The 22,091-nt window shown below is 44.9% G+C and overlaps 1 protein-coding gene across 1 annotated transcript in view; it reads right to left on the bottom strand.

Annotated features, from left to right (window-relative positions):
* Positions 1-693: 693 nt before the first annotated feature.
* The window catches only part of spmip4 (sperm microtubule inner protein 4), a 191,182-nt gene continuing 169,784 nt past the window's right edge, over positions 694-22,091 (bottom strand). The window contains exon 9 of the mRNA XM_085988675.1: positions 694-1,672. Coding sequence (XP_085844801.1) covers positions 746-1,672 — 927 coding nt within the window. The 3' untranslated portion in view covers positions 694-745. The remainder of the gene's footprint in view (positions 1,673-22,091) is intronic.

The raw sequence follows: 22,091 nt of genomic DNA, 5'->3' as shown, positions 1-22,091 counted from the left end.
AAAGACTGATATAAAATATTCATTCAGTGTTTTTGCCATCTCCATATTTCCCACCATTAATTTCCCGGTCTCATCCTCTAAGGGACCAACATTTACTTTAGCCACCCTTTTTCTTTTTATATAACTATAAAAACTCTTACTATCTGTTTTTATATTTTTTGCTAATTTACTTTCATAATCTATCATATGAAGGAATGGTTAAGCAGATAGCCAGCCACAGAAGAATTGTGGCAAGTGGAGGGCTAAAGGTGAAGTGGTTGGGTTTTAGAAAGTTTAGTTAAAAGTGATTTGGAGGAAGAGTTTTTTCCACGGATGGACACAGAAGGAAATGGGGTTGTGATAGGGTAGGGATGTGGGTGTCAAGGGATACAAGGAAGTTGGTTGGAGATGGCCTTGACTATGATAGGGACCATGGGAGGAGAGAGGCCACGGGAGATGGCAAGTGCAAGCGCGTGGATGTGAATATAGTCAGGAGAGTATATATGGAAGGATAGGTTTAGGGAGAAAATGAGGTCAGTGAATTCAGAGGAGCGAGAGCTAAGAGAAATGAGATGAAGATTGAAATCACTGAGAATGAGGAGTCAGTCAGTGCCGAATCATAAAATGAAGATTAATTCTCTGTATTGATACAATGCAGTCTGTATTCTGAAATTCTAATAATTGTTCATATATAAAGTGCAATACGTCAAAAAGCAAGACATTGTTACCTTTAATGTTATCAAAGGTTTAGAAAAGCCATGGGTGATTAAAAAGTTCCGTTGTGGAAATAAGAAGAATTTAAACCAAAGAAAGTGTGCTTCCTCCCCAAGGAGATATTGTCTCGATAATCCATTGTTTTTTCTGGAGCTATCTCATGTAATCGCTTATGTACTTCTGTTTTACTGAATGCATGAGGGAATTTTAGTTTTGAGATCTGAAACTTCGGTTCATCACAAACCATCGGCTGTCGGATTGATCCAAAAAACTCATTTGCTGAAGCATAAGATGTAGGTATGGACTGTGTATTACCAGAAGCGTAGTTGACTTTTTTAAAACACTCTGCATCTTCTTCATTGTATTCAACACTATTTGATGAAGGTGGTTTGCTCAGAGCTATTTGATTCTCTTTTGTTGTATAACCTAACAACTTACTCTGTGGTAAATCTATATAGTTGATGTCACCTTGCACCGTTTCTGGTCTTGCTGGCAGTTGCCACTTTGAAAGGGGATGAGCATGCTCAAAACCTATTATTCTGCAAGTTGGGCCTGCATTTATAACTGGAGTTGCCCAACAATCCATCATCCTTTCTTCCTGATGTTGATAAAAGGCAGAGGGTTTATCAAAATTCCTCATTTGTTGAACTTTGTATCTTAACATATGCATGTCAGAATAAGGGCAGCAAACGCTTGGTGGGGTGGTTGTTCGGCAACGTATATTTTCCCAATTAATCAGTTTTGCTTCATCTGCACATGTATTCATCTCAACACTTGGTGGTATTGAGTCAACTTCACAAATGGGTGACTGTGGCTTTATATCAATTGAATCATGTGCTGGATTATTTGATGAAATAGGTGGGACATCAACATATTGATAATTGAAGTCATCATCTGTGGAAATTTCATTAGTGCTCACTTTTTTCTTCAAGGGCCGCAAGGGTGGATTAGGCAGAAAGGATGGCTGAGACTGTTCGTTCTGTTGGAACAATTGAAACCGAGCAAGTCAGCAAAACAAATACCCAACATATAGGCTGCTATAAACTATCTCCTAACATCCATATCTATCTATTTAAGTTGTGCTTCTAGCTCATTTCAAAGGCATTGAACATTAGGGTGTTATGTGTCTGGATGGCAAAAATTAGTGGTTGGCTAAAATGAGGACATATTTGTTAAATCAACCAAATTTTCAATGAAGTATATGTGAACAAATCTAAAACTGTTTAATTTAGTCAATAGGTACCAATGAGGAACAAGTAAACAGCAGAAAACTGTGCAATTAAACCTCAACATTTTTTAAATTGGAAAAATACATAGAAACATAGAAGATAGGAGCAGGAGTAGGCCATTCGGCCCCTCGAGCCTGCTCCGCCATTCAATGAGATCATGGCTGATCAAAATACTAATCCCAAACTGGCAATCAGCAGGAAATTCCAATCCCAAACTGGCAATCAGCAGGAACTTCCAATCCCAAACTGGCAATCAGCAGGAAATTCTAATCCCAAACTGGCAATCAGCAGGAACTTCCAATCCCAAACTGGCAATCAGCAGGAAATTCCAATCCCAAACTGGCAATCAGCAGGAAATTCCAATCCCAAACTGGCAATCAGCAGGAACTTCCAATCCCAAACTGGCAATCAGCAGGAACTTCTAATCCCAAACTGGCAATCAGCAGGAACTTCCAATCCCAATCTGGCAATCAGCAGGAAATTCCAATCCCAAACTGGCAATCAGCAGGAAATTCCAATCCCAAACTGGCAATCAGCAGGAAATTCCAATCCCAAACTGGCAATCAGCAGGAAATTCCAATCCCAAACTAGCAAGTAGCAGGAAATTCCAATCCCAAACTGGCAATCAGCAGAAAATTCCAATCCCAAACTGGCAATCAGCAGGAAATTCCAATCCCAACCTGGCAAGTAGCAGGAAGCATCCAATCAAATCACTACAAAAATGTTGTGAAGCTGAATTCCTTCTTCAGCTGAGAATATACCGGAAAAAGCTAGCCACCCTGCCTGAGTTCTTGATACTCACTCCTATCAAGCAATCTATTCTTAACAATCCAACTGACAGTGTATCCCATTATTAATATTAGCAGATTGGAAGGGACAGCAACAAGAGCATGGAAGGGAAATGTTCTGGTGAATGTCATACTATTTGCCTGTGGCATTCTCCTGTCTTTACATAGGTAGGAACTCTGTATTTACAGCATTCTGAATAGACATCACAAAGATAAGGATTGGAATCATAGAATCATACAGCACAGAAGGAGGCCATTCGGTCCATCGTGGCTGTGACAGCTCTTTGAAAGAGCTGTCCAATTAGTCCCACTCCCCTGCTCTTTCTCCATAGCTCTGTAAATTTTCCTTTTCAAGTATATATCTAATTCCCTTTTGAAAATGACTATTGAATCTGCTTCCACCATCCTCTCAGGTAGTGAATTCCAGGTCATCACAACTCGCTACTTAAAAAAAATGTATCTTCAGCACAGATTTGTTAAAGGTAAATCGTGTTTGACTAACTTGATTGAGTTCTTTGATGAAGTAATGGAGAAGGTTGATGAGAGTAATGTTGTCTATATGGACTTTCAAAAGCCGTTGACATAGTACCACATAATAGACTTGTTAGCAAAATTAAAGCTTGTGGATTAAAGGGACAGTGGCAGCGTAGGTACAAAATTGGCTAAGGGACAGAAAGCAGAAAATAGTGATGAACATTGTTTTTTCAGACTGGAGGGAAGTATACAGTGGTGTTGCCCAGAGGTCGGCATTAGGACGACTACTCTTCTTGATATATATGAATCACCTGGACTTGAGTATACAGGGCATAATTAAAAGTTTGCAGATGTACACGAAACTCAGAAATGTAATGAATAATGAGGAGGATAGTAACAGAGTCCAGGAAGACAGACAGACTGGTGAAATGGGCAGACACATGGCAGATGAAATTTAACGCAGAGAAGTGTGAAGTGATACATTTTGGTAGGAAGAATGAGGAAAGGCAATATAAATTAAATGGTACAACTTTAAAGGGGGTGCAGGAACAGAGAGACCTGGGGTGTCTTGAACGGTTTTGATAGACTAAATAAGGAGAAACTGTTTCCAGTGGCAGAAGGGTCGGTAACCAGAGGACACAGATTTAAGGTGATTGAAAAAAGAACCAGAGGCGACATGAGGAAACATTTTATCATGTAGTGAATTGTTTGTGGTCTGCAATGCACTGCCTGAAAGGGTGGTGGAAGCAGATTCAATTGTAACTTTCAAAAGGGAATTGGATAAATACATGAAGGGCAAAACATTTCAAGGTTATGGGGAAAAAGCATGTGAGTGAGACTAATTGAATAGCTCTCTCAAAGAGCTGGCACAGGCAAGATGGACCAAATGGCCTTGTTCTGTACTGTATCTTTCTATGATTCATCCCCCTCTGGTTCCTACATCAGTGTCCTCTAGCTACCGACCCTCCTGCCAGTGGAAACTGTTTCTCCTTATTTATTCAATCAAATCCCTTCTTAATTTTGAATACCTCAGTTAAATCTCCCCTTAACCTTCTCTGCTCTAAGGAAAACAATCCTTGCTTCTCTAGTCTCTCCAAGTCCCTTAGCCTGGTATCATTAGAGTAAGTCACCTCTGCAACCTCTCTAAGGTCTTGACATCGTTCCTAAAGTGTTTTGCCTAGAATTGGAAACAATACTCCAGCTGGGGCCTAACCAGTATTTTATAAAGGTTTAGCATAACGTTGTTGCTTTGTCAACCTCGCTGTCAACCGTGAGGGATTATGGAGTGTCCTCCTCAAATTCGGCTGCCCTCAAAAGTTTGTCACTATCCTCCGCCTGCTTCACAATGACATGCAAGCCGTGATCCTGACCAACGGTTCCACCACAGACCCAATTCACGTACGAACCAGGGTCAAGCAAGGCTGTGTCATTGCACCAACGCTCTTCTCAATCTTCCTTGCTGCAATGCTCCATCTCACCCTCAGTAAGCTCCCCACTGGAGTGGAGCTAATTTACAGAACAAACGGGAAACTGTTCAACCTACGTCACCTCCAGTCCAGGTCCAAGGTCGTCCCATCCTCTGTCATCGAATTACAGTATGCAGACGATGCTTGCGTCTGCGCTCACTCGGCGGTCGAACTCCAAACCATCGTAAACACTTTCACCGAAGCATACGAGAGCATGGACCTTACACTAAACATCCGTAAGACAAAGGTCCTCTACCAACCTGCCCCCGCCACACAGTGCTGCCCCCCGATTATCAAAATCCACGACAAGGCCTTGGACAACGTGGATCACTTTCCATACCTCGGGAGCCTACTGTCAACAAGGGCAGACGTCGACGACAAAGTCCAACACCGCCTTCAGTGTGCCAATGCAGCCTTCGGTCGCCTGAGGAAGAGAGTGTTTGAAGACCAGGACCTCAAACCCGGCACTAAGCTCATGGTCTACAGGGCAGCATTGATACCTGCCTTGCTGTATGCCTCAGAGACATGGACCATGTACAGCAGGCACCTCAAAGCACTGGAGAGGTACCACCAACGTTGCCTCCGCAAGATCCTGCAAATCCATTGGCAGTATAGGCGTATTCGTTTTGCACTCATGTATATTACCCTCCCCCACTGTGTATAGTTTCACTTCCTCTTTCCCGACTAACCTGGGAGGTTCCAGGTCTTGGCTCTTGGCTCCGCCCCTGACTTCTCTTACATAAAGATCCCAGGATCTGTATGACTCATTCCTGTGAACCAGTCGGTGTGTTGAGATGTTAGCTCTGATCTTAGTGATTAAAAGCCAACTTGTTTAAGTCTATAACTTCTAGTTTTGTGGTTATTGAAGGCCCATCAATTTTAATCACTAAAGAATACTAGGATGGATCGACTCCTAAAACCAGAGTGTCTGGACTTGGATCCACATTCTGCTGAAGCATCAAATCAATTTGGACACTGGCTCAAATGCTTCGAACTCTTTGCGGGGGCCTCATCCGCTGGCGAGGTAGATAAACTGAGTCTACTGACTACTCGCGTAAGTCATCGGATTTATTCGTTCATCCGGGATGCCACCTCTTACACGGAGGCCATCACTATCCTGAAGGCCCAATACCAGAGGCCGGTAAACGAAGTGTACGCCAGACATCTGCTGGCTACACGCAGGCAGCGACCAGAGGAATCAATGGGCGATTTCTTACAGGGCCTAAAGGACCTGGTCCGGGACTGTAACTGCAAGGCCGTGACGGCCAACGCGTACTCTGACGAATTGGTCCGCGATTCCTTCATCATGGGCCTCAAAGCGAATTATATCCGGCAGAGACTGCTGGAGAAGGAGGTCCTGGACTTAAAAAAGGCAGTGGCCACTGCGTGATCGCTGGACGTGGCCCAGAAAAACTCTGACTCTTATTCTTCCGGCCATGCAGCCCTCACCGCCTCGTGCGCGCCGAGGGGGCCGCCATCTTGGAATCAGCCATCTTCCCCATCCAAGTCTCAGACCAGCTCTACGCCGCCGGAGTCCCCACACAGAAGTTCATCCAGGAGTCCTACTACAGCGGCAATGTCTCGAGGCCTGAAATGCTACTTCCGCGGCCAGGCCAAGTACCCCAGACAACGATGCCCAGCGAAGGACGCTACATGCTTCAAATGTAAGAAAAAGGGGCATTTTAGCAAAGTCTGCAGGGGAATCCGATTTCCAACTCCGTCACCGCCTCGTGCGTGCCATGCGGGCCGCCATCTTGGGATCCGCCATCTTTTCCCGACTCAACGGTCGCCCAGGGCCCAACAGTGGCTTCGATCACAGTGGATCAATCCAGGCCACACCCGTTGACAAAATCCATGATGGACATACAGGTAAACGGGAATTTAACGAAATGTTTAATTGACTGTGGGAGTACCGAGAGTTTTATCCACCCTAGCCTGGTACGGCGGCACTCATTAACGGTAACCCCTACACGGAGCAGAATTGCTATGGCTGCTAAGCCCCACACTTCGGACATTTTGGGCTACTGTGTGGTAACACTGACTGTAAAAGGCACGGACTACAAGGATTTTAAACTCCTCGTGATGCCAGAACTCTGTGTTAATGTAATCTTGGGCCTGGACTTCCAGTGCCACCACGAAAGTGTCACGCTAGCATATGGCGGGTCCCAGCCGCCACTCACAGTCTGTGGCCTATCAACCTTAAAAATCAGCCCGCCCTCTTTATTTGCTAATCTCGCTCCGAACTGTAGGCCCACAGCGACCAAAAGTTGACGGTACAGTCTGGAAGACAGACACTTTATCAAGGCGGAAGTGGACAGACTCCTGCGGGAAGGCATTATTGAATGCAGTACCAGCCTGTGGCGTGCCCAAGTAGTCATAGTTAAAAATAGCGAAAAGAAACGGATGGTAGTTGACTACAGCCAGACTGTTAATATTTATACCCAGCTGGACGCCTACCCTTTACCCCGCATGTCAGAAATGATCAACCAGATTGCGCAATACCGAGTCTTCTCAACTATCGACCTCAAATCCGCGTATCACCAGCTCCCCATTAGAACGGAGGACCACCCATACACCGCCTTCGAGGCGAACGGGCGCCTCTACCATTTTCTCAGAGTGCCCTTCGGGGTAACAAATGGGGTCTCGGTCTTCCAACGTGAGATGGACCGCATGGTTGACGAGAATAAACTACAAGCTACCTACCCCTATCTGGACAATGTCATTATCTGCGGGCACAACCAACAAGACCACGATCTAAATCTTGCGAGATTTTAAAAAACTGCCCTAAAGCTGAATCTAACGTACAACAAAGACAAATGTGTCTTCAACACAACCCATCTCTGTATCCTCGGCTGTGTGGTGGAAGATGGGGTAATTGGACCGGACCCTGACCGATTACGCCCCCTAAAGGAACTGCCCCTGCCACACAATCCCAAAGCTTTAAAAAGGTGCCTGGGATTTTTTTCATATTATGCCCAATGGGTGCCCAATTACTCTGATAAGGCCCGACCCCTCATTAAATCGACATCCTTCCCACTATCAGCTGAAGCTCGGGAGGCTTTCACCAGTATTAAACAGGACATTGAAAGGGCTGCAGTGTGTGCAGTGGACGAATGCATTCCCTTTCAAGTCGAAAGCGATGCGTCAGACTTTGCCTTAGCTGCGACCCTCAATCAGGCTGGGAGACCTGTGGCCTTCTTCTCCCGAACCCTTCAGGGACCTGAAATCAGGCACTCTTCTGTCGAGAAGGAGGCACAGGCTATAGTGGAGGCAGTGCGGCACTGGAGACACTACCTAGCCGGCAAATGTTTCACCCTGCTCACCGACCAGCGGTCGGTGGCTTTCATGTTGAATAACAAACAAAGGGGGAAAATCAAGAATGGCAAAATACTCAGGTGGAGGATCGAACTATCCACGTTCGATTATGATATTATGTACAGGCCGGGAGCCCTTAATGAACCCCCAGATGCCCTATCGCGGGGGATGTGTGCCAGCATTCATACGGACAAATTACAGGGTCTCCACAACGACCTCTGTCACCCAGGGGTCACCCGACTATACCATTTTATAAAGTCCCGCAATCTGCCCCACTCCATCGAGGAGGTCAGGGCAATGACCAGAGCCTGCCGCATCTGTGCGGAATGCAAGCCTCGTTTCTACAGGCCTGACCGTGCACACCTTATCAAAGCCACACGGCCATTCGAGAGCCTAAGTCTGGACTTCAAGGGACCCCTTCCCTCTGCCGACCGTAACGTATACTTCTTCAATATCATTGATGAATATTCCCGCTTCCCCTTCGCCATTCCCTGCCCAGACATGACCAGTGCCACGGTCATCAAGTGTCTCTGTAATCTATTCTGCATGTTTGGCATGCCGAACTACATACATAGCGATAGGGGGACGTCATTCATGAGTGACGAGCTGCGCCAGTTCTTGCTCTCGAAGGGGATAGCCACGAGCAGAACCACTAGCTACAACCCCCGGGGTAATGGGCAAGTGGAAAGGGAGAATGCTACTGTTTGGAAGACTGTCACGTTAGCCTTAAAGTCAAAAGGCCTTCCGACCTCCCGCTGGCAGGAAGTCCTCCCAGACGTGCTCCACTCCATAAGGTCTCTGTTATGTACTGCCAGTAATGCTACCCCTCACGAAAAGATGTTCATTTTCCCCCAGAAATCCACCTCGGGCATATCTCTACCCACGTGGCTGACGTCTCCGGGGACAGTACTATTGCGGAAGCACGTGAGAGGCCATAAAACGGACCCCCTTGTGGAAAAGGTACAGCTCCTCCATGCAAACCCTCAGTACGCCTATATCGAATACTCTGACGGGCGAGAGGACACTGTTTCCATAAAAGACCTCGCTCCCTCGGGGAGCGGAGAGAACGATGGGAGACTACCCGATGAAGACCTACACTACAAAGAGACAGGACGCCCAGAGGTATCAATACCCAACTTTAACCTGGAGGACACTGCAGATAACCTGGAAGACACTGCGGAGGCCCGGACAGCGGAGGAACCAGAATCCACTCCCCTAGAGGCACCCCAACCGGCTTTGCGCTGATCACTGAGAACTGCAAAACCTCCTGACAGACTCACTTATACCAACTTTTAAGAAACATCACCCCGATGGACTAAATCTATAGAAGGGGTGAATGTAATGAAATCTGTTTGTCTTGATCCTGTATTCGTTTTGCACTCATGTATATTACCCTCCCCCACTGTGTATAGTTTCACTTCCTCTTTCCCGACTAACCTGGGAGGTTCCAGGTCTTGGCTCTTGGCTCTGCCCCTGACTTCTCTTACATAAAGATCCCAGGATCTGTATGACTCATTCCTGTGAACCAGTCGGCGTGTTGAGATGTTAGCTCTGATCTTAGCGATTAAAAGCCAACTTGTTTAAGTCTATAACTTCTAGTTTTGTGGTTATTGAAGGCCCATCAGTCTACAGGGCAGCAGTGATACCTGCCTTACTGTATGCCTCAGAGACATGGACCATGTACTGCAGGCACATAAGAACATAAGAACATAAGAAATAGGAGCAGGAGTAGGCCAATTGGCCCCTCGAGCCTGCTCCGCCATTCAATAAGATCATGGCTGATCTGATCCTAACCGCCAATCCACTATGACAGGACTATCTCCTGAATCTAACAGCATTAGGCACACGAAAACAGGAGCAGGATCAGGCTACACGGCCCCTGGGCCCGCTCCGCTATCCACAGGGCCATGACCTATCCGAACCTAGACTCATGTCCAAATTCCTGCCTGCTCCCCGTAACCCTTAATTCCCTTTTCTACTAGGAAACTGTCTATTTCTGTTTTAAATTTATGTAATGATGTAGCTTCGACAGCTTTTTGGGGCAGCATATTCCATGGACCTACCACCCTCTGAGTGAAGTAGTTCCTCCTCATCTCAGTTTTGAAAGAGCAGCCCCTTATTCTAAGACTATGCCCCCTAGTTCTAGTTTCACCCATCATCTGGAACATCCTCCCTGCATCCACCCGATCCAACCCCTTCATAATCTTATATGTTTCAATAAGATCGCCTCTCATTCTTCTGAACTCCAATGAGTAGAGTCCCAATCTACTCAACCTCTCCTCATATGTCCATCCCCTCATCCCCGGGATTAATCGAGTGAACCTTCTTTGTACTGACTCGAGAGCAAGTATGTCCTTTCTTAAGTATGGACACCAAAACTGTATGCAGTATTCCAGGTGCGGTCTCACCAATACCTTGTACAACTGAAGCAATACCTCCCTATTTTTATATTCTATCCCCCTAGCAATGAAAGCCAACATTCCATTGGCCTTCTTAATCACTTGCTGCACCTGCATACTAACCTTTTGAGTTTCGTGCACCAGGACCCCCAGATCCCTTTGTACTTCAGTACTTTCAAGTTTCTTGCCATTAAGATAATAACTTGCTCTACGATTTTTCCTGCCAAAGTGCATAACCTCACACTTTCCAGTATTGTATTCCATCTGCCAAATCTCTGCCCACTTACTTAGCCTGTCTATGTCCCCTTGCAGGTTTTTTATGTCCTCCTCACTCACTACTTTCCCTCCCATCTTAGTATCATCTGCAAACTTTGATGTGTTACACTCGGTCCCCTCCTCCAAATCGTTAATATAGATTGTAAAGAGTTGGGGACCCAGCACTGACCCCTGCGGAACACCACTGGTTACTGATTGCCAGTCTGAATATGAACCATTTATCCCAACTCTCTGCCTTCTGTTAGATAGCCAATCCTCTACCCATGCCAGAATATTACCCCCAATCCCGTGATTTTTTATCTTAAGCAATAATCTTTTGTGTGGCACCTTGTCAAATGCCTTTTGGAAGTCTAAATACACTACGTCCACTGGTTCACCTTTATCCACCCTATATGTTACTTCCTCAAAGAACTCCAGCAAATTTGTCAAACATGACTTCCCCTTCATAAAACCATGCTGACTTTGTCTTATTAAATTATGATTATCCAAATGTCCTGTTACTGTCTCCTTAATAATGGACTCCAACATTTTACCTACCACAGATGTTAGGCTAACCGGTCTATAGTTTCCAGCCTTCTGTCTACTGCCCTTTTTAAATAAGGGTGTTACATTAGCAGTTTTCCAGTCTGCCGGGACCTTTGCTGAGTCCAGGGAGTTTTGGAAGATTATTACCAATGCATCCACAATCCCTACCGCCACTTCCCTCAAAACCCTGGGATGTAAGCCATCAGGTCCAGGTGATTTATCCGCCTTGAGTCCCATTATTTTACCAAGTGCTACTTCCTTAGTGATTTTGATCGTATTTAGCTCCTCCCCCCCTATAGCCCCCTGCTTGTCAAGTGTTGGGATATTCTTGGTGTCCTCTACTGTAAAGACTGATACAAAATATTCATTCAGTGTTTTTGCCATCTCCATATTTCCCACCATTAATTTCCCGGTCTCATCCTCTAAGGGACCAACATTTACTTTAGCCACCCTTTTTCTTTTTATATAACTATAAAAACTCTTACTATCTGTCTTTATATTTTTTGCTAATTTACTTTCATAATCTATCTTCCCTTTCTTAATCAATCTTTTTGTTATTTTTTGCTGTCTTTTAAAGTTTTCCCAATCCTCTATCCTCCCACTAGATTTGGCTACCTTATATGCCCTTGTTTTTAGTCGAATACTATCCTTAATTTCTTTACTTAGCCACGGATGGCTGTCTTTTCCTTTACACCCTTTTTTTCTCAGTGGAATATACTTTTTTTGGAATTTGTAAAATAACTCCTTAAATGTACACCACTGATCATGTATCGTCTTATCCTTTAACCTATTTTCCCAATCCACTTTACTCAATTCCGCTCTCATACCTTCATAGTCTCCTTTATTCAAGCTTAGCACGCTTGTTTGAGATACAGCCTCCTCACCCTCTAACTGAATATGGAATTCAACCATGTTATGGTCACTCATTCCAAGGGGATCCTTTACTAGGACATTTTTAATTAATCCTGTCTCGTTACACAGGACCAGATCTAAGGTTGCTTGCCCCCTGGTTGGTTCAGTTACATACTGCTCAAGAAACCCATCCCTAATACACTCAATGAACTCATCCTCAAGGCAGCCCTGCCCAATTTGATTCGGCCAATTTATATGATAGTTAAAATCCCCCATAATTATAGATGTTCCCTTATTACAAGCCTCAACTATTTCCTGATTGATACTCCGTCCAACCGAGTTGCGACTGTTCGGAGGCCTATATACTACACCCACTAGTGTTTTTTTCCCCTTATTATTCCTTATCTCCACCCAAACTGTTTCATTATCCTGATCCTTTGACCCAATATCATTTCTCTGTATTACAGTGATTCCTTCCTTTATTAACATAGCCACCCCACCTCCCCTTTCTTCCTGCCTGTCCTTCCTGATTGTTAAATAACCTGGTATGTTTAATTCCCAGGCATTGTCACCCTGCAGCCATGTTTCTGTAATGGCCACAAGATCATACCCATATGTAGCTATTTGTGCCTTTAACTCGTCTATTTTGTTACGAATGCTACGTGCATTCAGATAGAGAACTTTCAAATATGTTTTGTGACACTTAGTTCCTGCTATTGCCCTTTTTATTACTTTACCTTTTACTCCACACCTTCTACCCCTTCCTGACACGCTCTGGTTTTTAATTTCCCCACTGCTACCTAAGTCTTTGACCTTCTCTGTTGTCATTTTTATTATTTGCTCTCTAGGAACCTCCCCCCCACCTCAAAGCACTGGAGAGGTACCACCAACGTTGCCTCCGCAAGATCCTGCAAATCCATTGGCAGGATAGGTGCACCAACGTCAGTGTTCTTGCTCAGGCCAACATCCCCAGCATCGAAGCTCTGACCATGCTCGATCAGCTTCGATGGACGGGTTACATTGTCTGAATGCCCGATACGAGACTCACAAAACAAGCGCTCTACTCGGAGCTCCGGCATGGCAAGAGAGCCCCAGGTGAGCAGAGGAAATGCTTCAAGGACACCCTCAAAGCCTCCTTGAAAAAGTGTAACATCCCCACCGACACCTGGGAATCCCTGGCCCTAGACCGCACAAAGTGGAGGAGAAGTATCCGGGAAGGCGCCAAACACCTCGAGTCTCTTCGCCGCGAGCAAGCGGAAGCCAAGCGCAGGCAGCGCAAGGAGCGCACGTCAACCCAAGCACCCCACCCACCCGCCCCTTCAACCACCGTCTGCCCCACCTGTGATAGAGACTGTAGGTCCTGCATTGGACTCATCAGTCACCTGCGAACTGATTTTTAATGTGGAAGCAAGTCATCCTCGGTTCCGAGGGACTGCCTAAGAAGAGAAGATAACGTTGTTGTTTTTGTACTCTATGGCCTAAATTTTCTGGGGTGGTAGCGGGCACGATTGGTGGCGGGTTGGGTGGGAAAGTTGTTATTTTTGACAGCAGGTCAGGAACCCACTGTCATCTCGCTCCTATGCGCCTTTCCCACAGGCATGTGTGTCATTGTGGAGCCAACCTGACTGGCAGTGGCGGGAGACCCAATTGAGATGATTATCAGGTAGTTTACAGGCACTTAAGAGCCTTTTTTCACTTACTTTTTAAATTTCACTGCATGGCCACGGGATTCACACAGCTCGGGAACCATGTCTGTCAACCTGAGGCAGGAGTTCCGTGGCCATTGCTTCAGCTGATTATTGACAGCATGGAAAACAAACCAAAATAAAAACATGTTGATTACATCAGCTAACAGATTGATGGAGATTCTGTTCTACTTGAAAAGCTACTGGTAAATGTTAATTCAGAAATTCCTGAAGGGATGTGAGTGCTGAAGGCTCCCCTCCTACCCTGGATGGTGAGGGAAATACATTTTTCACTGGCCATTCTCAGCTCTTGCCTTCCAACTCAACAGTAATTGCAGTGAATTGATCTGTACTATAAAAAAATGACATATATCATTTAAATAAATGTTTGTAATAAAAACAGAAAATGCTGAGATACTCAGCTGGTCAGGCAGCATCTGTGAAGAGAGAAACAGAGTTAACATTTCAGGTCGATGACCTTACGTCAGAACTGGAAAAAAGCAGGAAATGGAACAGACTTTTAAGCAAGTGTAGGGGCTGGGAAAGGGGGGAGGGGATGAAAGAACAAAAGGGAAGGCCTGTGATAGGATAGAAGGCAAGAGAGGTTAAGAGACATTAAGAGATATTCAAGGCAAAAGGAGATGGTAATAGGACAGGTTAAGAAACAAAGGATGGCTCTAGATGAAGTGTGAATTGCGCTGGCAGAACGAAAGACAGCTGCCATGTGGGAGAGAAGAAAAAAAGACAGACAAAAAGTGTGGATAAAAAATATATATATGATAGGGGCCGGGGTTATGATCTGAAATTGTTGAACTCTATGTTGAGTCCAGAAGGCTGTAAAGTGCCTAATCGAAAGATGAGGTGCTGTTCCTCGAGCTTACGCTGAGCTTCAATGGAACAATGCAAGAGGCCGAGAACAGTGAGGTCTGAGTGGGAGTGGAGCGGAGAATTAAGGTGACAGGCGACCAGAAGCTTGGAGTCCCTCTTACGGACTGAATGGAGGTGTTCCGCAAAGCGGTCACACAATCTGCGTTTGGTCTCCCCAATGTAGACCGCATCGTGAGCAGCGAATACAGTATACTAAATTGCAAGAAGTACAAGTAAATCGCTGTTTCACCTGGAAGGGGTGTTTGGGGCCCTGGACAGTGGGAAGGGGGAGGTATAAGGGCATGTGTTGCATCTCCTGTGCTTGCACGGGAAGGTGCCGGGCAAAGGGGAAAGGATGTTGGGGGTGATAGAGGAGTGGACCAGGGTGTCGCGGAGGGAGCGATCCATATGAACATAAGAACATAAGAAATAGGAGCAGGAGTAGGCCAATCGGCCCCTCGAGCCTGCTCCGCCATTCAATAAGATCATGGCTGATCTGATCCTAACCGCCAATCTACTATCACAGAACCAGCTCCTGAATCTAACAGAATTAGACACATGAAATAGGAGCAGGATCAGGCTACACGGCCCCTGGGCCCGCTCCGCTACCCACAGGGCCATGACCGATCCGAACCTAGACTCATGTCCCAATTCCTGCCCGCTCCCCACAACCCTTAATTCCCTTTACTTCTAGGAAACTGTCTATTTCTGTTTTAAATTTATGTAATGATGTAGCTTCTACAGCTTTTTGGGGCAGCATATTCCATGGACCTACCACCCTCTGAGTGAAGTAGTTCCTCCTCATCTCAGTTTTGAAAGAGCAGCCCCTTATTCTAAGACTATGCCCCCTAGTTCTAGTTTCACCCATCATCGGGAACATCCTCCCTGCATCCACCCGATCCAACCCCTTCACAATCTTATATGTTTCAATAAGATCGCCTCTCATTCTTCTGAACTCCAATGAGTAGAGTCCCAATCTACTCAACCTCTCCTCATATGTCCATCCCCTCATCCCCGGGATTAACCGAGTGAACCTTCTTTGTACTAACTCGAGAGCAAGTATGTCCTTTCTTAAGTATGGACACCAAAACTGTACGCAGTATTCCAGGTGTGGTCTCACCAATACCTTGTACAACTGAAGCAATACCTCCCTATTTTTATATTCTATCCCCCTAGCAATGAAAGCCAACATTCCATTGGCCTTCTTAATCACTTGCTGCACCTGCATACTAACCTTTTGAGTTTCGTGCACCAGGACCCCCAGATCCCTTTGTACTTCAGTACTTTCCAGTTTCTTGCCATTAAGATAATAACTTGCTCCACGATTTTTCCTGCCAAAGTGCATAACCTCACACTTTCCAGTATTGTATTCCATCTGCCAAATCTCTGCCCGCTTACTTAGCCTGTCTATGTCCCCTTGCAGGTTTTTTATGTCCTCCTCACTCACTACTTTCCCTCCCATTTTAGTATCATCTGCAAACTTTGATATGTTACACTCGGTCCCCTCCTCCAAATCATTAATATAGATTGTAAAGAGTTGGGGACCCAGCACTGACCCCTGCGGAACACCACTAGTTACTGATTGCCAGTCTGAGAATGAACCATTTATCCCAACTCTCTGCCTTCTGTTAGATAGCCAATCCTCTATCCATGCCAGAATATTACCCCAATCCCGTGATTTTTTATCTTAAGCAATAATCTTTTGTGTGGCACCTTGTCAAATGCCTTTTGGAAGTCTAAATACACTACGCCCACTGGTTCCCCTTTATCCACCCTATATGTTACTTCCTCAAAGAACTCCAGCAAATTTGTCAAACATGACTTCCCCTTCATAAAACCATGCTGACTTTGTCCTATTAAATTATGATAATCCAAATGTCCTGTTACTGTCTCCTTAATAATGGACTCCAAAAATTTACCTACCACAGATGTTAGGCTAACCAGTCTATAGTTTCCAGCCTTCTGTCTACTGCCCTTTTTAAATAAGGGTGTTACATTCGCAGTTTTCCAGTCTGCCAGGACCTTTGCCAAGTCCAGGGAGTTTTGGAAAATTATTACCAATGCATCCACAATCCCTTCGGAATGCTGAAAGGGGAGGTGAGGGGAAGATTTGTTTGGCAGTGGGATCATGCTGGAGGTGGCGGAAATGGCGGAGGATGATCTGTTGAATGTGGAGGCTGGTGGGGTGAAAGGTGAGGACAAGGGGAACTCTATCGTGGTTCCGGGAGGGAGGGGCAGGGGTGAGGGCAGAAGTCCGGGAGATAGAATGGACACGGTCAAGGGCCGTGTCAACCACAGTAGAATAGAATCCTCAGTTGAGGGAAAAAGAAGACATGTCGGAAGCACTGGTATGGAAGGTGGCATCGTCAGAGCAGATGCGGCGGAGGCAGAGAAACTGGGAGAATGGAATAGGGTCCTTACAGGAGGCGGGGTGGGAGGAAGTGTAGTCCAGGTAGCTGTGGGAGTCAATGGGCTTGTAGTGAATGTTTGTCAATAACCTATCCCCAGAGATGGAGACGGAGAAGTCGAGGAAAGGAAGGGAAGAGTCGGAGATGGACCATGTGAAGGTGAGTGAAGGGTGGAAATTGGAGGCAAAGTGAATGAAATTGCCTAGTTCAGGGCGAGAGCAGGAAACAGCACTGATACAGACATCAATGTACCGGAAAAAGAGGTGAGGGAGGGTACCTGAGTAGGACTGGAACAAAGAGTGTTCCACATATCCCACGAAAAGGTAGGCATAGCTGGGACCCATGCGGGTTCCCATAGCAACACCTTTGATTTGGAGGAAGTGAGTGGAGTCAAAGGAGAAGTTGTTCAATGTGAGATCAAGTTCAGTCAGACGGAGGAGGGTGGTGGTGGATGGGGACTGGTTGGGCCTCTGTTCAAGGAAGGAGCGGAGCGCTTCAGGCCATCCTGGTGGGGGATGGAGGTGTAGAGGGATTGTACATCCATGGTGAAAAGGAGGCGGTTGGGGCCAGGAAACTGGAAACTGTTAAAGTGGCGGAGGGCGTTGGAAGAGTTGCGGATGTAGGTGGGAAGAGACTGGACAAGGGGAGAAAAAATAGAGTTGAGATAGGAAGAGATAAGTTCCGTGGGGCAAGAACAGGCTGAAATGATGGGTCTATCAGGGCTGTCCTGTTTGTGGATCTTGGGAAGGAGGTAGAAGCGGGCTGTGCGGGGCTGGGGAACTATGAGGTTGGCGGCCATGGGGGGAAGATCTCCAGAGTAGATGAGGTCAGTGACAGTCTTGGAAATGGTGGCTTGATGTTCGGTAGTGGGGTCATGGTCCAGGCAGAGGTAGGAGGAGGTGTCGGAGAGTTGGCATTCAGCTTCCGCTAGGTAGAGGTCAGTTCGTCAAACAACAGCACCACCCTTGTCAGCAGGTTTAATGACAATGTCGGGGTTGGATCTGAGAGAATGGAGTGCTGCAAGTTCAGAGGGAGGTAGGTTGGAGTGAGTGAGGGGAGCAGAGAAATAGAGATGGCCGATGTCACGTCGGCTGTTTGCAATGAAAAGATCTAGAGAGGTTAAGAGGCCAAAAGGAGGGGTCCAGGTAGAATGAGAATTCTGAAAGTGGGAGAAAGGGTCGGCCGTGCGGGGGGGGAAGACTCCTGGCCAAAGAAGTGGGCATGAAGATGAGGGCGGCGGAAAAAGAGCTCAGCATCGTGCCGAGCTCGAAATTCATTGAGGTGGGGGTGTAATGGGATGAAGCTGAGGCCTTTGCTAAGGACTGATCATTCGGGGTCAGAGAGGGGATGGTCAGAGGGGATAGTGAAAACACGGCAGGGGGTGAGATTGGGAGAAGGGATAGGGTCAGATGAAAGTGAAGAGGAAGAAGGTTCCGGAGGGGCATTCGTGTCCAAGAGCCGTTGAAGCTTGCGATCCTTGACACCTGAAAGGAAGAAAAAACGTTTTTTGTTAAAGCGCCGGATGAGGCGAAGGATGAAATGGAACTGTGGAGCAGGACAGCTTTGAGATAGAGTGAGTCGGTGCTGCTGAAGAGAGAGGTCAAGGGTGTGCATGTGGCATCGCATGGCATTCAGCGTCGATCCCAGGATATGGCAAGAGCAGTGGTTCGAGGAACGCTGAATATCTTGGAGATATCTGTAGTCCTGGGTGGATCCAAAACACGAAGGGTGGAATTTCAGTTGGAATCCACGTGGAGTAAGTCAGAGCCGGAGACAGTTGCTGAGGAAAGATATGTGGCTGTGAAAGCAAGTTTTGGTAGATACCTGATCAAACACGAGAAGGGAGACAGAAAGCAATGAAGATGAACAAGGTAAAAGAGACAAATGGAAATCCCGTTGCAGAGAAAAGCAGAATTTCTTCAAGGTGGGCATTCCTGGAAGAGAGGTGGCAGTGAATTAAACACTAATACAAAAAGAAAATACTGCAGTTGCTGGAAATCTGAAATAAAAACAGAAAATGCTGGAGATACTCAGCAGGTCAGGCAGCATCTGTGAAGAGAGAAACAGAGTTAACGTTTCATGTTTGTGTTGTTTCTGGTCAGGTTTTTCTCAGTATACTGCGATTGTCCAGTTACAGATTAAACCAAGTCATCAACTGTAACAATTTTATTCTCATTGCTCATTCCACTGGTTCAATTTGCTTTCAGTCCCTGAATATAACTAATTTATTTTTTTAGTCTGAGACTTTAGGGTGAATTTCTGTGGAGGTTCTCTCACTTGTCCATTGTTAACTTCAACAGAAGGACTGCAGAAATCCTAGAAATACATTGTAAGCACCACTTATACTGTTTGTCAGGGATTTCGTAGCTCTTCCGCTGAACTTGCATAAGATTGTAAATTCACCCTTTACAATTACATTTAAAATCTGCTTAATTTTATATATTACCTATACACACATATCTTTTACTTGTACCAGTTACTTATACAAAAGTCTATAGATTTGTGACTAAAGCACCAATAACTTCCAATTAATGTACTTTTTAAATTATGTTCTTGATCATATTTGTAGATGGCATCATATTACTTAATGATAATATTATTTAAATATTTCTTTGTCACTCATATATAACTTTTATTATATTATTGTAGAGTAAAGATTCAATGCCCACAATGTTAGATTAAACTTAAAATTTAATGTGGCAAGGGTCCCTTTAAGAATCACTAGACCCGCTCCATCTCATTGGGCTGGGTAACACGCTGGGCGGGCATAATATGCCCCATTAAGGTAAGTTAATTTTCAGCAGCGGGATGGAGCCAGCAGCGGGGTCGTGACCCTCCACGGATAGCGTCGACACCGGACCCACTCAGGTAGGCAAAATTCTGGCCTATGCCTCTATTTATGAAGCCCAGGATTCCATATGCATTTTTAACAACCTTCTCAACTTCTCAACCTGCCACCTTCAAAGCACCCCAATTAAAATTGTATAATTTAATGTATATAGATTATAAATTTATAAAATGCCTCTTTTCATTTTTCCTTCCAAAAATGCATTATTTCTCCTTCACTTTCATTCTGCCAGTGCCATTTACACTTCATCCTGAGCCATCTTTTGTTTCTTAACTTGTCCCATCACCATCTCCCTTTGCCTTGCACCATCTCTTAATCTCGCTTAATGTCTCTTACTCTCTCTTGCCTTCCGTACTATCACAGACCTTCCCTTTTGTTCTTTCCTCCCCTCCCCCCTTTCCCTGCCCCTGCACGTGCTTAAAAACCTGTTCCATCTCCAGCTTTTTCCAGTTCTTGAAGGGATTATTACTAGTCCTAGCCCCTTTAGGGCTACCCCGGATCAGACGTATTCCCTAGACGTTCACTTTCAACTAAAGTTAGAGGTAGCTGAATTCTAAAGACGCTTAATTGGGTCTAAAAATCCAGACTATCTCTCCCTAAAGGAAAGGAACAGACTGAAGATGTTACCATCCTCCAGATAGCACTTTTAATAAGTTTAGCTAGACTGTAACCTTCCGGATATTATGAAGGTCCGGAAAACTCCTCCAGAATTCTGCAACTCCTCACCAAAGAGTGTACGAAATAACAACAGAAAATGCTGGAAAAACTCAGCAAGTCAGGCAACATCTGTGGAGAGAAATTTGAGTTGACGTTTCGGGTTTGACCCTTCTTCAAAACTGGAGAGAAAAGGAACTAGATCGAAGGCAGGGCTGCGATCGGACAAAAGAATAAAAGAACCAAAAGAAGTAAAAGAGATTAGAAGCTAGACGAGATGGTAATAGGCTGTGATTAGGTGTAAAGTGTACTGGCAGGGTAAAAGATAGCTGCCAGGTGTGAGAGAGAAACAAAAGGAAAGGGGGGGGGGAAAGGAAAGGAGTGGAAAAATATAAGTGAAAATGAAATAGGGGCCGAGGTTATGATCTGAAATTGTTGAACTCAATATTGAGACCGGAAGGCTGCAGAGTGCCTAATCGGAAGATGAGGTGCTGTTCCTCGAGTTTACGTTGAGCTTCCGTGGCAGAGATTGAGTTCGTGAGTTTGATACAGAAGTACTATGTGAGACAATTAAAAAAAATATATAGATTTATTAAAGAACCGACATGTAATTACATGTAGGTGTTTCAATTGCGACATTAACAGTTCCAAATACAAAAAGTTTATACAATCTTATTATCAGAGATCCTTATTCTCAAATCTTAACTTCGTTACATTTTTACATTTCTTAGTCTTATTCCAGGATATCCACCAAAATCAAATACAAGTACCTTTTTGATCCCCGAGACTCAAAGAGTTGTAGATTAACAGAGCTTGTCTCTGAAGCCGGAGAATCACTTTGCCTCTTTACAGCGAATCTGTCTTCCCATTTGAAAGTCCAATTTTTATACCCTTTCTCAGTGGTATTTCCTTTGAAGTTTTCTGCTGATGTAAGCTAATTATCTCTAGTCATTTTTCTGCTGACTTCTGCAATCTTTACAGTTAGATCAGCTTGTAGCATTACAGACTTGTGTCTCTACCTTTAGGTGTTCGAAACTTATCATAAAAAATGGTATGGAGCAGATGTTTCTATTTGATGTCATTCTTACCAAAGTCTTCTGTTTGTATCTTTTTACAATGTGTAAATTAAAAACACCTCAACCGGATGCACCATTGTCTTCTTAGTTACCTCAAATGTTTGTAACACTGGTTTGTGTCTCCGTGTTTCATTTGATGTTATTTTTACGAAGGCATATGTTTCTTTAATTTTATGTGATTCTTCCCAAAGTGTTGGTTTAAGACACTTTAACAAGGTATACCATTGTGTTCTTTCAAAGGCTGCAGACTTTCAGGAAATTCTAACTTCCTGGTTCAATAAGGCTATAGATTCAGTGTCAACAACTTATCTTATCTCAATAGCTTGTATGCTGTTCACAGCTTTTCCATTGTGAGGTTTTTAGATTTCCAAGCCCAGTTTGTCATGTTACAATAAAATCAAAATTCTTTCATAGGATGGTGTATTTTTCTGAATAGGTATATTGCTTATTCCTTCACATTCTGACAAAGGGTCATTGACCTGAAATGTTAACTCTGTTTCTCTCTCCACAGATGCTGCCTGACCTGCTGAGTATTT

This window comes from Somniosus microcephalus, chromosome 5, assembly GCF_052327205.1.
Source record: "Somniosus microcephalus isolate GS21.2 chromosome 5, FLI_Smic_1.0, whole genome shotgun sequence".
Taxonomy (NCBI): domain Eukaryota; kingdom Metazoa; phylum Chordata; class Chondrichthyes; order Squaliformes; family Somniosidae; genus Somniosus; species Somniosus microcephalus.
Note: the sequence above shows the minus strand (reverse complement) of the source record. Positions and strands in the feature narration are given on the sequence as shown.